Consider the following 14,219-nt stretch of genomic DNA (forward strand, 5'->3'; position numbering starts at 1 on the left):
GACTTCCTTGGACATCAGTATCTATTTTTACTGAATAACTTCAGAGGATTCCACTAGCAAGTTTTGGAGCACCATTAAAAAAAGGTGAGACTGGACTGCTATGGGAGGGGCATCGCTCACCTGAGAGGTGACCTGGTGCTGGTCAAAGTGGGAGAGAGGCTGAAATTTGGAGAAGATGTCCTCTGCTGTGGGGAAGGCCTCAGGTCTACTCCTCTTCCTCTTCTGTCCTTCATCTCCTCCTGAGAGAGAAAAGAAAAATCGACTATTATATACAGGGCCATTCTCAACGGTTAGCGCTCATCTGATCACATGTTTATGTCCCACATGGCCCCCTATGCACATTATAAAATAGATTGTGCTCAAATAGCACAATTCAAATATTAAAAGGAAAAGAGAAGTTTATTAAAATATTAAAAGGAAAAGAGAAGAAATTACTTGAATGAAATAAGCAAAAAGCACTTCAGCCTGCGTAATTATCACTTTTCAAATAACCCTTGTTAAGGTCACAAGCTGAGAGAAATAATATGGGTGGCAGCAACTGACAGCTATTAGCATAGAAATCGGAAAGATTAAATTAAAATTTAATGAAGGTTGCGAGCTCTGGGGTCAATCGGCAAAAAAGTCCAAAGCCTGTGTTCTATGATGAAGAACAGAGCAGGAAAACGTGTCGGAGAAAAGACATGAGGACAGTTTTCAACTTGGGAAACGTTATTGAGGGGACAAGATTGCCTGCATCCCAAATGGCACCCTATTCCCTACACAGTGCACTATGCAGGAATAGTGCACCATTTGTGAGGTAGCCCGAGAGCCGAGTCAGCATCCATAAAAAACTATGTTAACAAGATAACGTCTCGCTGCAATCTGCACAAACATTATATGTAGTGTGATATACAGGGGAGCACATCTGCTGAGAGCTCCATAAATCTATGGTTGAACATCACGACTGGCGCGCAGTCACGTCAGAGTCTCGAGTTTCCAGAACGACCGTAGTGTTTCTTATCCCTCTACGTGAAACATACTAAAAGCAACTGCAGAGAGAAATATATCAAACATGCCATTTTTCACTAGGGAAAACCGAAACCCCATAGATAAGATAATACAAGCAGTTACCATCATCAATCGTAAAGCATGTAAACCACCAGCAAGGGTCTTACCGGTCTCTGCTGTGCTTTTGCGGTTGAGCACCTTCAAGATGTCTTTGGTGATTTTCTTGATGGCGTGCCTTGCTTCGTCTCGCTGCCTTCCCACGCCATAGAGCACCACCAGGCGCTGGTTGCACTCGTGACTGGCACTCTCCTCCTGGGAACAACAAGTCAGTCAATGTATGCACTACGCGTTAAGTAGTGGAAGTAGTTTATGTAGCCTGAGATCTAAAGACTTATGTTGGCCCTTATCGCTAATGCCTAGACCAGGGATGGGCAACTTTGTAGGGGGTTGGGGCCACAAAAAAATCTGAACTCATCATGAATGGCCATACTGGCTCGTGGGTCTGAGTACCCACAACCATACCCACCCAGAGCTAGCCCTAGCCTTCTGGGGAACCAAAACAAAATTTTGTTGAGGAACCCCCCGCCACCTTGAGAGCAAAACATTTTAACAACCCCCCCCCCCCCCCGAGCTGTACATTTTCTGAAATTCTACACATTTTAACATGGGGCGTGGAGAAAATGTTGCACTTTTAAAGCAAGTTTGCTGCAATTCATTATGCCATGGGGCGAAGAAGATTTAGCACATTGTCATGGGACGGATCATTTTTTCTTCAGTTTTACAGCGAATTTCCTGCAATTCTACACATTGTCATTAGGTTGAGAGAAATGTTTGCCGTTTTTAATATGATATCTGAATGAGTGACTAACAAAATCCAATTGGGGCCCCCAGGTCAGATTACTACAAGTTAAAAAGGTAGCTGGTCGCTAGACTAACTCGCCAATAAAAAATATTTTTTATCTGCAGTTGCCCATCCCTGGCCTAGACTTTAGCTCAGAATGCTAACTGTGTCAAGGAGTGAGTCAACACATGCATAGTGGAGGTAGTTCACAGGTTGTTCACAGATGCACCCGCTTGTTCAAATCAAAACGTTATTTTTCACGTGCCGAATACAATGCTTACTTATATGCCATTAATCAACAATGTAGTTCAAGGATTAGATTATCGGAAAAAAAATACCTAAATTAAAAAGTAAAACATTTTATAAAAAAGTAACAATAACAACGCTATATGCAGGGGGTACCGGTACCGAGTCAATGTGCGGGGGTACAGGTTAGTCAAGGTAATTTGTACATTTAGGTAGGGGTAAAGTGACTATGCATGGATAATAAACATTGAGTAGAAGCAGTGTAAAAAGAGAACAGTCCGACTTGGTTGACTAGAGTCTGACAATTTTTGGTCCTTCCTCTGACAATGCCTAGTATATAGGTCCTGGATGTCAGGAAGCTTGGCCCCAATGATGTACTGGGCTATACGCTCTACCCTCTGTAGCGCCTTATGGTCAAGAGGGCAAGCAGTTGCCATACCAGGCAGTGATGCACTCGATGGTGCAGCTGTATAACTTTGAGGATCTGGGGACCCATGCCAAATCTTTTCAGTCTCCTTAAGGGGGAAAAGGCGTTGTCGTGCCCTCTTCACAACTATCTCCTGGTGTGTTTGGACCATGATCGTTTTTTTGTGACGTGGACACAAAAGGAACTTGAAACGCTCAACCTAGGGAGAGGGAGAGGTTGTTGTCCTGACAGCGTCTGACCACCTCCTTATAGGCTGTCTCATCGTTGTCAGCCAACTTAATGATGGTGTTGGAATCGTGTTTGGCCACGGAATCTTGAGTGAACAGGGAGTACAAGAGGGGACTAAGCACGCACTCCTGACAGCCACCGTGTTGAGGATCAGCATAGCAGATGTGTTGTTGCCTACTCTTACCACCTGGAAGTCCAGGATCCAGTTGCAGAGGGAGGTGTTTAGTCCCAGGGTCCTTAGCTTAGTGATGAGCTTTGACGGCACTATGGTGTTGAACGCTGAGCTGTAGTCAATGAACAGCATTCTCACAGGTGTTCCTTTTGTCCAGGTGGAAAAGGGCAGTGTGGAACACGATTGAGATTACGTCATTTGTGGATTTGTTGGGGCGGTATACATAATTTTCCTTCCTCATGAAGCCATCTATTTTGTGAAGTGCACCAGTCCCTCCTGCAGCAAAGCACCCCTACAACATGACGCTGCCACCCCCATGCTTCACGGTTGAAATGGTGTTCTTCGCCTTGCAAGCATCCCCCCTTTTTCCTCCAAACATAACGATGGTCATTATGGCCAAACAATTAAAATGTTCCTTCATCAGACAAGAAGACATTTCTACAAAAAGTACGATCTTTGCCCTCATGTGCAGTTGCAAACCGTAGTCTGGCTTTTTTATGGCGGTTTTGGAGCAGTGGCTTCTTCCTTGCTGAGCGGCCTTTCAGGTTATGTCGATATAGGACTCGTTTTACTGTGGATATAGACAATTTTGTAACTTTTTCCTCCAGCATCTTCACAAGGTCCATTGCTGTTGTTCTGGGATTGATTTGCACATTTCGCACCAAAGTACGTTCATCTCTAGGAGACAGAATGCGTCTCCTTCCTTAGCGGTATGACGGCTGCATGGTCCCTTGCGTACTATTGTTTTTACAGATGAACGTGGTACCTTCAGGCATTTGGAAATTGCTCCCAAGGATGTACCAGACTTGTGGAGGTCTACATTTTTTCTGAGGTCTTGGCTGATTTCTTTTGATTTTCCCATGATGTTAAGCAAAGAGGCACTGAGTTTGAAGGTAGGCCTTGAAATACATCCACAGGTACACCTCCAATTGACTCAAATTATGTCAATCAGCCTATCAGAAGCTTCTAAAGCCATGACATCATTTTATGGAAGTTTCCAAGCTGTTTAAAGGCACAGTCAACTTAGTGTATGTAAACTTCTGACACTGGAATTGTGATATAGTGAATTATAAGTGAAATAATCTGTCTGTAAACAATTGTTGGAAAAATCACTTGTGTCATGCACAAAGTAGATATCCTAACCGACTTGCCAAAACTATAGTTTGTTAACAAGACATTTGTGGAGTGGTTGAAAACCAGTTTTAATGACTCCAATTTAAGTGTATGTAAACTTCCGACTTCAACTGTATTTTGTACATAATGTTGCCGCTAGCGTCTCTTATGACCGAAAATAACTTCTAGACATCAGGACTGCGATTACTCACATCAGCTACGTAGAGCGTGATCACAGTCGTCTGGAAAAGCTGGTGCTCTCATGCATGCTTCAGTGTTGCTTGCCCTGAAGCGAGCATAAAAGGCATTTAGCTTGTCTGGTAAGCTCGCATCACTGGGCAGCTCGCGGCTGGGTTTCCCTTTGTAGTCCGTAATAGTTTGCAAGCCCAGCCACATCAGACGAGCTTTAGAGCCGCTGTAGTAGGATTCAATCCTTGTCCTGTGCGTAACTTCTTATAACTGTCCGGATTAGTGTCCTTCTCCTTGAAAGCGGCAGCTCGTTATGAGTTATCTGAGATCTGCAGACTTGTGTTAGCACCCTTAGCGAATGCCTAGTCTTTAGCTCAAAAGGATAACTGTGTCAAATAGTGAGTACATTTGTGCATAGGCTATGTAGTGGAGGTTGTGTGAAAAGCATTACCAGAAACCTGTAAATGGTTGTTACCAATGTAGCAGAAGTAGTTCACAAAGCTTTACTGGGTGATGAGTGAACTTCGCTCCCAGAGCCTAGGCTTTTGCCCAGAGGGCAAAGTTGTCTAGAGTTGCACTGATAACCCAGAATTAAAATCCATCTGTGTGTTAGAGCTGAGCTAGCAAAAGCCTCTCTCCGGACTGCTTACCTGGGGGATGGGGAAGTGGGTGGCATACTGGATGTGGCGGGGCTGCTCATACACCAATGGAAAGGCAGGATCCTGGGCAGTCTTCTCGGGGGAGGGGCTGCCCTTTGACTCACAGTGCATGGGGGGAGAAAACATCTACAAAACAGCTAAAATTAATAGGGCTGTACACAGCATGGAAATGTTATCCAGAGGTCAATGGGAAAGTAGGATGAAGTTCAGAAAAAAAATACTATATAGTTGTGCCAGGGAGAATATTCACTAGTGCACATTAGTGGCTGCCAATTTCTACTCGTCTCATCTAAGACATGATGCTTACCTCATCGAAATTAGTACTCGAGTTGTGATCAATCTCCATTGACTCTGAGAGACCAGTGTCCTGCGAAAAGAAAAAAAACATATTTATTCCCCAAATTAATTCAAAAGCAATTAGTTATTACTGATGATGGGGCGGCAGGTCAGACCATTAACCGTAAGGACGCTGGTTCCAATCCCCGAGACCACTATGTGAAAAATCTGTCGATGTGACCATGAGCAAGGCACTTAACCCTAATTTCTCCTGTAAGTTGCCCTGGATAACAGCATCTGCTAAATGACTCAAATGTAAATATAGGATGATTCATCATGCACAACAAAATAACAACAGCCGCCTCCACATAACATGCCTCGTTCTTGACACTGCTGCCAGCCTCCTTGCACTCTGATTCGTCCGAGGGCTCATCGCTAGGGGAACGGGGGCGGGGCAGGTGGGAGTCAGAGGCCAGGTCGCCGCGGGAGATGAGCGTGCACATGTAGATGTTGTGGGAGAAGACATCGTGGCGGATGAGCTCGCAGAAGAGCAGCACCTGGTTGGAGAACTCCACACGCTCGCTCTCGTTGCTCGGCTCAGCTAAGGAGGAGACAGAGGGAGATAGTTTGTCACTATACACTCCAGCATTAGCAGCAGCAACAGAAAGGTTTATAATATGACATTTAGCAAACACTTTTATCCATAGCAACTAACAGTAGTGCACGCATACATTTTTGTGCGGGTGGCCCAAGCGGGAATCGAACATATTATCCTGATGCATGCTCTACCAACTAAGTCGCACACAGGACCCTTATTAAGTTCAGCAAACCCAATACCCATTTCCCACTATCGTGCCGACTCGAAACAATACTGTGCTGTTGCGGATGTTTTCTTTTCACATTGTCCTTCTCAGCACAAGGGTGGATGTGTAACTAGACCAGCGCAGTACAGCATAGCTCAAGTCCCAGAGACATAGTAGTGCATAACAACTCAACAGTTGGGGAGACTGTAAATCCAAAAGGGTGCTGGAATAAGGAACAACATCAAGAGCTGCAGAGAGCCTAGCTGGCTCCTAAATGGCACCCTATATTGCATTTATAGTGCACTACTTTTGACCAGGGCCCTGGTGAAAAGTAGTACATTATAGAGAATAGGGTGCCATTAGGGACAGAGCTACAGACAACCAAAATAAGGGAATATAGTTAAATAGTAGTATGAATGAAGTGAAGGGCAGACTCACTGAGCATGGGGGCCTGGGTGTCCAGGAACTGTAGGAGCACGTCCTGAAACACAGGCAGGGTGGCCGCCGAGAGAGAGCCCGATGACACCGAGCCTTTCTCATCCACCACCTCTGACTCACCGCACCTCTGTGAACTCTCAATCATACGCATAGTGTGAGAACCACTGCCATTGAGCAAATATACCTTACAGGGGAGTACAATTTCATTAAACGATTTAGACAACATTGCAAAGAAAAATCGCCTTCTGGAAATACAAAACACAAAACCTCATCTTCATCCTTTATTTACACACAGGTGTAATCGAGGTAAAAATCTCTTTTGCATGAGAGACATGTTTTCAAGAGGCAACAAAGGAGAATCCTCAGGAACAGCTGTGGCGCAGTGACTCATGGGTCCGTGTAATTATGGAGCAGGGAGCAGTCACGGTGCTGTATTTGTGTGTGTGTGTGAACTTGTGTGGGCCTCTCCTTCACCTCGGCTTCGATCTCTGCCTGTCTCTTCTCCAGTAGCTTAGCCACCACCATGGCCCTGTGGCGGCCAGACCTCTTGCAGCACACCGCCCACTCACACAGTAAGGTCACCACTGCGTCGTCATCAGGGGACATCTACACATAGAGAAACATGTCAGGGCAAAGACCATACAGCACGGAAACCTGTGTCAGGAAAATTGTAAGTAGTGTTTCTAGAATGTAATACAATAGAATAGAGTCGAATAGAATAGAATACAGTTAATTGTCCACAGAAGAAGAAATGATGTGTTATTGGGCAGGTAGCTTAGTGGTTAGAGTGTTGGGTCAGTAACCGAAAGGTTGCTAGATCGAATGCCTGAGCTGACAAGGTAAAAATCTGTCGTTCTGCCCCTGAACAAGGCAGTTAAACCCCTGTTCCTAGGCCGTCATTATAAATAAGAATTTGTTCTTAACTGACTTGCCATGTTAAATAAAAAGGTTAAATAAATAAAAATATATACTGTAATGACTAGGGCCAAATGGAATCTGAGGAAGCTGATTTTTTTTACTTTACATTCTGGCTTTTCATCTGCAAGTGAAAACCATTAACGTCTTCAGACTTAACATATGCAGGGGTGCTCATCAAAGAGACCACTACCATATTGATGGGGAAAAAATTACCTCGTGACCGTCTTTGCTCTGGCCCGAGCCAAAGATGCGGTTGTAAAGGGAATCCAGGGAATTGCTGAAGTCTGACTTCTCAAAGCTGTGGTTGTCTAGAACCTCCAAGGTGTGTAGGACCCTCCCAATGGTGAAGCCTGGTGAAAGCAGAAAAATAATTGAGGTAAAACACTAAATGTTGCTCATTTCCATTTCCCTTACACACCTAGGGCTGGATAACCCAGACACAGGTCAAGCCTAGTGCTGGACAAAAAACATGCTCAATGGAGAATCTCCATTGAAATAGACTTTTAGTCCAAGACTAGTCTCAATCTTTGTCAGGGAAAACAGCCCATAGAGTCATTGTCTGGATGTATTATGTAATTTTATAGGTGCCTCTTAACAGCAGTTTCTTTACCAGCAGTTGTCTCCTGACATTTATCAAAGGACCAGCGGAACTCCACAGCCTGCCCTCGGTCCTTGACCTGCTCCTCTATTTCTCGCACCTTTGCACGGACCTGATGTAAAAGCATAGGTAAGACTGAGATAAGCAGATATGGATGTAAATCTCTCATGGCTCAAAGTGGAGGAGAGATTGACTTCATCGCTTCTTGTCTTTGGAAGTGTTGACATGCTAAATGCACCGAGGTGTCTGTTTAAAATACTAGCACACAGCTCGGACATCCATGCATATCCCACAAGACATGCCACCATAGGTCTCTTCACAATCCCCAAGTCAAGAACAGACTATGGGAGGCGCACAGTACTACGTAGAGCCATGGCTACATGGAACTCTATTCCACATCAGGTAACTGATGCAAGCAGTAGAATCAGATTTTTTTTTAAAACAAATACACTTTAAGGAACAGCAGGGCATGTGAGGAGACGCACACAGGCACAGACACATGATAAGACACCCACTTTTCATACACGTATACAAGGATTTGGATTGTAGATATGTGGTAGTAGAGTAGTGGCTGAGGGAACACACTTATTAATGTGTTATGAAATGTAATGTCATATTTTAAATTGTATAGAACTGCCTTAATGTTGCTGGACCCTACCTTGGCAGCAGCTAATGGGAATCCTTAATACAAATAGGACGGCTGAGAGGACAAATACAAACCTCAATCTAGTAGTCAAGAGGCATGCAATGATGTTAACCTCACAGTATGTGGGCTTTCAATCAATCAATCGACAAATGCATTAGTCTCAAATTACTGCGCAGCAACCGGCAGGATCATAATCCAAACCTAATGCCAAAGGTACAGTGGCATGGAATATCTCCCTAGGTGGGAAGAAACCTTGACAAGAGCCAGACTCTGGGCCTTACCTGCTGTGTAAAAGTGCCGTTGCCCCCTGGCATGGGCAGGTTGGAGGGGGAGATGGGCAATAGGTCCAGCGGGGAACCAGTCTTGTTCCGGCTGTCTGTCAGAGAGTAGTGCCACACCAGGGCACTGGGACAGCACAGCATGATACTCTGACGAAACCAAGACGAGGAGAATAAGAATTTAGGGATGTGACTGACAATAGGGCGGCATATAACCTAGCTGTTAGAGCGTTGGGCCAGTAACCGAAAGGTCACCAGTTTGAATACCCGAGCCGACAATGTAAAAAAAAAAAATCTGTTGATGTGTCCTTGAACAAGGCAGTTAACCCTATTTTCTTGGGGACCTAAGCATTGAAGGTCGACAAGAACACAGTGTACCATGATAGTTTGCTGGTGATGTGGACACAAAAGGAACTTGAAACTCTCGGCCTGCTCCACTACAGCCCCTTTGATGTGAATGGGGGCATGTTGGGTCCTCTTTTTCCTGTAGTCCACGATCAGATCTTTTGTCTTGCTCACGCTGAGGGAGAGGTTGTTATCCTGGCACCACACTGCCAGGTCTCTGACCTCCTCCTTATAGGCTGCCTCATCGTTGTCAGTGAGCAGACCTACCACTGTTGTGTTGTCAGCCAACTTAATGATGGTGTTGGAGTCGTACTTGGCCACGGAGTGTGGGTGAACAGGGAATACAAGAGGAGACTAAGCACGCACCCCTGACTGGCCAACCTGTTGAGGATCAACGTGGCAGATGTGTTGTCCCTTACCACCTGGGAGTGGCCCGTCAGGTAGTCCAGGATCCAGTTGCAGAGGGAGGTGTTTACTCCCAGGGTCCTTAGCTTAATGATGAGCTTTGAGGGCACTATGGTGTTGAACGCTGAGTTGTAGTCAATGAACAGCATTCTCACATAGGTGTTCCTTTTGTCCAGGTGGAAAAGGCCAGTGTGTAATGCGATTGAGACATCTGTGGATGTGTTGGGGCGGTATGCAAACTGGAGTGGGTTAGGGTTTCCGGGATGACGGTGTTAATGTGAACCATGACCAGCCTTTCAAAGCACTCCATGGCTACCGACATAAGTAGTAGTCATTTAGACAGGTCACCTTTGTTTTCTTGGGCTTATAGTGGTCTGCTTTTAACATGTATGTATTACAGACTCGGTCAGGGAGAGGTTTGAGTACACTTCCTGGTAATTCGTCTGGCCCGTGGCTTTGTGAATGCTGGCCTGTTTAACCTCTCTTGGGTAGGTGGCAGTATTTTCACCTCCGGGTGAAAAGCGTGCCCAAAGTAAACTGCCTGTTACTCAGGCCCAGAAGCTAGGATATGCATATAATTGGTAGATTTGGATAGAAAATTCTAAAGTCTCTAAAACTGTTAAAATGATGTCTGAATATACGATTGATATGGCAGGCGAAACCCCGAGGACTAACCATCCGGGGGGGGGGGGGAATTGAGGTCATAGGATTTTCCTTTGTTTTCTATGGGATACCATTATTATTAGGAACCTAGCTGCAGTTCTTATGGCTTCCACTAGATGTCAACAGTCTGTAGAAATTGTTTGAAGTTTTTCTTTTGAGATATGAAGTAGTAGTGCTATTCATTGTAAGTGTCACGCCAGGTGGACTCTACTGTTTTGATGCGCGTGAACTGGAGCGAGCGTCACGTTGTTATTATCTGGTATTGGAAACAGTTTATTCCGTCTTAAATTTTATTGATTATTTACGTTTTAGGGTACCTGAGGTTGGATTAGGAACGTTGTTTGAAATGTTTGGACCAAGTTTACAGGTAACTTAGACACTTTGTAGGCATGTTGGGCGAGTTGAAACCGGTGTATTTCTGAATCAAACGCGCCAAATAAATAGACATTTTTGGGACATAAAGAAGGACATTATCGAACAAAAGGACCATTGTGATGTTTCATGTTTTTGGGAGTGCCAACAGAAGAAGATCTTCAAAGGTAAGGCATGAATTATATCGCTATTTCTGACTTTTGTGGCTCACCTGCCTGGTTGAAATATGATTTTGATTTTTCACTCCCTGACGAAGGCCATGCAGCCGAAACGCGTCGGTTTTTAACAACTTTGTTTCTATTGAACATGCCATACTAATAAAGGCATTTTCATTTATTATATGAAGAGTGCCTTGGTCCTCCTTTCTTTTTGATGACCTATTTACACCTTTTACCAAAGAGCACCTTCTATCTACCAAAATATACTATAGTGTACCTCAGTAGCGCTTCCCTTCTCCTCTTTCTACATGATTTTCATGTGTTTGTATGCGGGGCGTTGTCCTCAGATAATCGCATGGTTTGCTTTCGCGGTAAAGCCTTTTTGGAATCTGACACAGCGTCTGGATTAACAAGAAGTTAAGCTTTATTTTGATATATAACATATATATTTTGAAGAATGTTAAATATTTTAATTTGGTATTTTTGAATTTCGAGCTATGCAATTTCACCGGATGTTGGCCAGATGCAATTTCACCGGATGTTGGCCATTCACCAGATGTTGGACGCTACCGTCCCACCTGCCCATAAGAAGTTAAAGGTCTTGCTCACATCGCCTACCGAGAGCGTGATCACACAATCGTCCGGAACAGCTGGTGCTCTCATGCATGCTTCAGTGTTTCTTGCCTAGAAAGCGGCAAATCTTGGCTGCCTGGCAAAACTGAGCAATCGGGGGAGAAGGGCATTGGTCAGGCAGGTGACCAAGAACCCGACGGTCACTCTGACAGAGCTCTAGAGTTCCTCTGTTGAGATGGGAGAACCCTCCAGAAGGACAACCATCTCTACAGCACTCTACCATTCAGGCCTTTATGATAGTGGTGCTAGACAGGCCTTTATGATAGTGGTGCCAGACAGAAGCCACTCCTCAGTAAAAGGAACACGACAGCCCGCTTGGTGTTTGCCAAAATGCACCTAAAGGACTCTGACCACGAGAAAGAAGATACTCTGGTCTGATGAAACCAAGATTGAACTCTTTGGCCTGAATGCCAAACGTCACGTCTGGAATAAACTTGGCACATCCCTAAGGTGAAGTATGGTGGTGGCAGCATCATGCTGTGTCAGTGTTTTTCAGCGGCAGGGACTGAAAGACTAAAAAGATGAACGGAGCAAAGTACAGAGAGATCCTTGATGAAAACCTGCTCCAGAGAGCTCAGGACCTCTGACTGAGGCTACGGTTCACCTTCAACAGGACAACAGCCATAAGCACACAGCCAAGACAGCACAGGAGTAGCTTCGGGACAAGTCTCTAAATGTACTTTAGTGGCCCAGCCAGAACCCGATTTAATCAATTACAGAAAAAGGCTGTAACCTAACAAAATGTGGAAAAAGTCAAGGGGTCTGAATACTTTCCAAAGGCACTATAAATATAACATGGAAAATCAGGAACAATCACAACACTGAACATTTTACCAAAGCTAGTAAACCAACTTAGTCATGTACCATACTAGCCTGATGGCTTAGCAGTAATATTAATAGTACTGCAGTAGCAGTAATAGGCAATCCATTCAGTTCAGTTGGAAGGCTATTGAGTGTGTTGTGTACCTGTAGCATGCAGCTGAGCCCAAACACCAAGGGCCTGTGTTGAGGGCAGATGTAGAAGTCTGTAAAGGGAGTCTGGGGCTGATTGCCCCCTGCGGGCTGGGAGGTGGGCGTGGGGGGCAGGGCGTTCCCTGGCTGGGCCAGGATGCTGTGGGCCGGGTGTCCCCCGGCGCCGGGCCCCAGGCTCCCGTCACTTAGCAGCAGGTTGAGGCGTCGCGTGCAGAAATAGGCCAGCCTCCGGGACAGGTAGGCCGACTGCACAAATTCCCCTAAGTACTGAAGGAGGGGACATGACTCAAGGTCAGTACACTCTTCAGAGCTGATATGTGATCACAACAATGGAATACGGGGGAAAATAGAAGAGAGGGTAGCTAAGTCAGCTTCAAAGACTAACCTGTAACGCAGTGTAGGTAAATAAATGTACTTCCAAGTGGATTAAACTGCACCGCCAGGGGAATATTACTGAAATGTTTTTCGTTACATAGGTTATTGTTAGAAGATTGCTAACGAACTTGGTGCTTGGCATCACCCTGAGAGTGTCACATTAACAATGTACCATTTCTGCACAAACGTTAGTTTGAAAAAGTAGCTTACAATGCCCCCAAATGTATAAATAGAAGATGCCAGAAACCCTGGACATTTCCTGATTCTTAAAGATAAATTACATTTGAGTGTCTCCTTAAGTTACTCTTTCCACGTGAAATGTGTGGTTTGTAACATGGAGAATGAAATCCATCACTGCAGTAGGAGAAAGATAGCCTTGTGGTTACAGCATTGGGCCAGTAACTTAAAGGTCGCTAGTTTGAATCCCGGCACTGACAAGGTGAAACATCTGCCGATGTGCTCAAGCGAGGCACTTAACCCCTAATTGATAATAGCAGACCCTGGCTGTGACCTCAACTCTTCAAAGGTGTCTCAGGGGGAGCTGGGATATGCAAAAATCTAATTTCCAATAGACACTTGTGTGAAAGAGGAAAAACATAAGCAACCAACAATTATTAAGATGATGGGTGCTCTATGGATGGTATATAGGCATTACCTGTAGCAGGAGGGGCAGTAGCAGCTTCAGAAGCTCGTCCTCTCCGGGTCGGACCTTCTCGGAGCATTCCAACACCCACGTGAGGAACTCGTGTCTGTCTAGCATGCCATCCTGGACGCAAGCAAACAACCGTTTGTTATTGCTTGGTCTTCTACAACAAAGTATTTAGCGTAAGTTAATCCTATGAAATTACTCCATTTCACTATTACTTCAGGGAGGTTTTAAAATGCCTCGCAAAGAAGGGCACCTATTTGTAGAAAAAGCAGACACTGAATATCCCTTTGAGCATGGTGAAGTTATTAACTATGCTTTGGATGGTGTATCAATACACCCAGTCACTACAAATATACAGGTGTCCTTAACTCAGTTGCCGGAGAGGAAGGAAACTGCTCAGGGATTTCACCATGAGGCCAATGGCGATTTTAAAATAGTTACAGAGTTTAATAGCTGTGAAGGGAGAAAACTGAGGATGGATGAACATTGTAGTTACACCACAATACTAACCTGTACAGAATAAAAATATTCCAAAACATGTATCCTGTTTGCAATAAGGCACTAAAGTAATACTGCAAAAAATGTGGCAAAGACATGTACTTTTTTTCCTAAATACAAAGCATGTTTGGGGAAAATCCAACATCACCAAGTACCAATCTTCATATTTTCAAGCATGGTGGTGTCTGTATCATGTTTTGGATATGCTCGTCATCAGCAAAGACTAAGGAGTAAACGGAACAGAGCTAAGCATAGGAAAAATCCTAGAGGAAAACCTGGTTTAGTCTGCTTTCCACTGGGAGGAAAATGTACCTTTCAGCAGGACAATAA

General features: G+C 44.6%; 1 protein-coding gene across 3 annotated transcripts in view; it reads right to left on the reverse strand.

Moving 5' to 3' along the window:
• The window catches only part of LOC129828033 (mediator of RNA polymerase II transcription subunit 12), a 71,647-nt gene that overhangs the window by 52,845 nt on the left and 4,583 nt on the right, over positions 1-14,219 (reverse strand). For all 3 annotated transcript variants that reach the window (XM_055889447.1, XM_055889446.1, XM_055889445.1), the window contains exons 6-17: positions 13,398-13,508; positions 12,362-12,634; positions 8,823-8,969; positions 7,908-8,007; positions 7,511-7,647; positions 6,854-6,985; positions 6,380-6,506; positions 5,516-5,739; positions 5,170-5,229; positions 4,854-4,988; positions 1,155-1,299; positions 121-239 (exon numbers count right to left, since the gene is read on the reverse strand). In XM_055889447.1, the coding sequence (XP_055745422.1) occupies positions 121-239; positions 1,155-1,299; positions 4,854-4,988; positions 5,170-5,229; positions 5,516-5,739; positions 6,380-6,506; positions 6,854-6,985; positions 7,511-7,647; positions 7,908-8,007; positions 8,823-8,969; positions 12,362-12,634; positions 13,398-13,508 (1,710 nt within the window). The remainder of the gene's footprint in view (positions 1-120; positions 240-1,154; positions 1,300-4,853; positions 4,989-5,169; positions 5,230-5,515; positions 5,740-6,379; positions 6,507-6,853; positions 6,986-7,510; positions 7,648-7,907; positions 8,008-8,822; positions 8,970-12,361; positions 12,635-13,397; positions 13,509-14,219) is intronic.

The sequence above is a fragment of the Salvelinus fontinalis genome, chromosome 29, assembly GCF_029448725.1.
Source record: "Salvelinus fontinalis isolate EN_2023a chromosome 29, ASM2944872v1, whole genome shotgun sequence".
NCBI lineage: Eukaryota > Metazoa > Chordata > Actinopteri > Salmoniformes > Salmonidae > Salvelinus > Salvelinus fontinalis.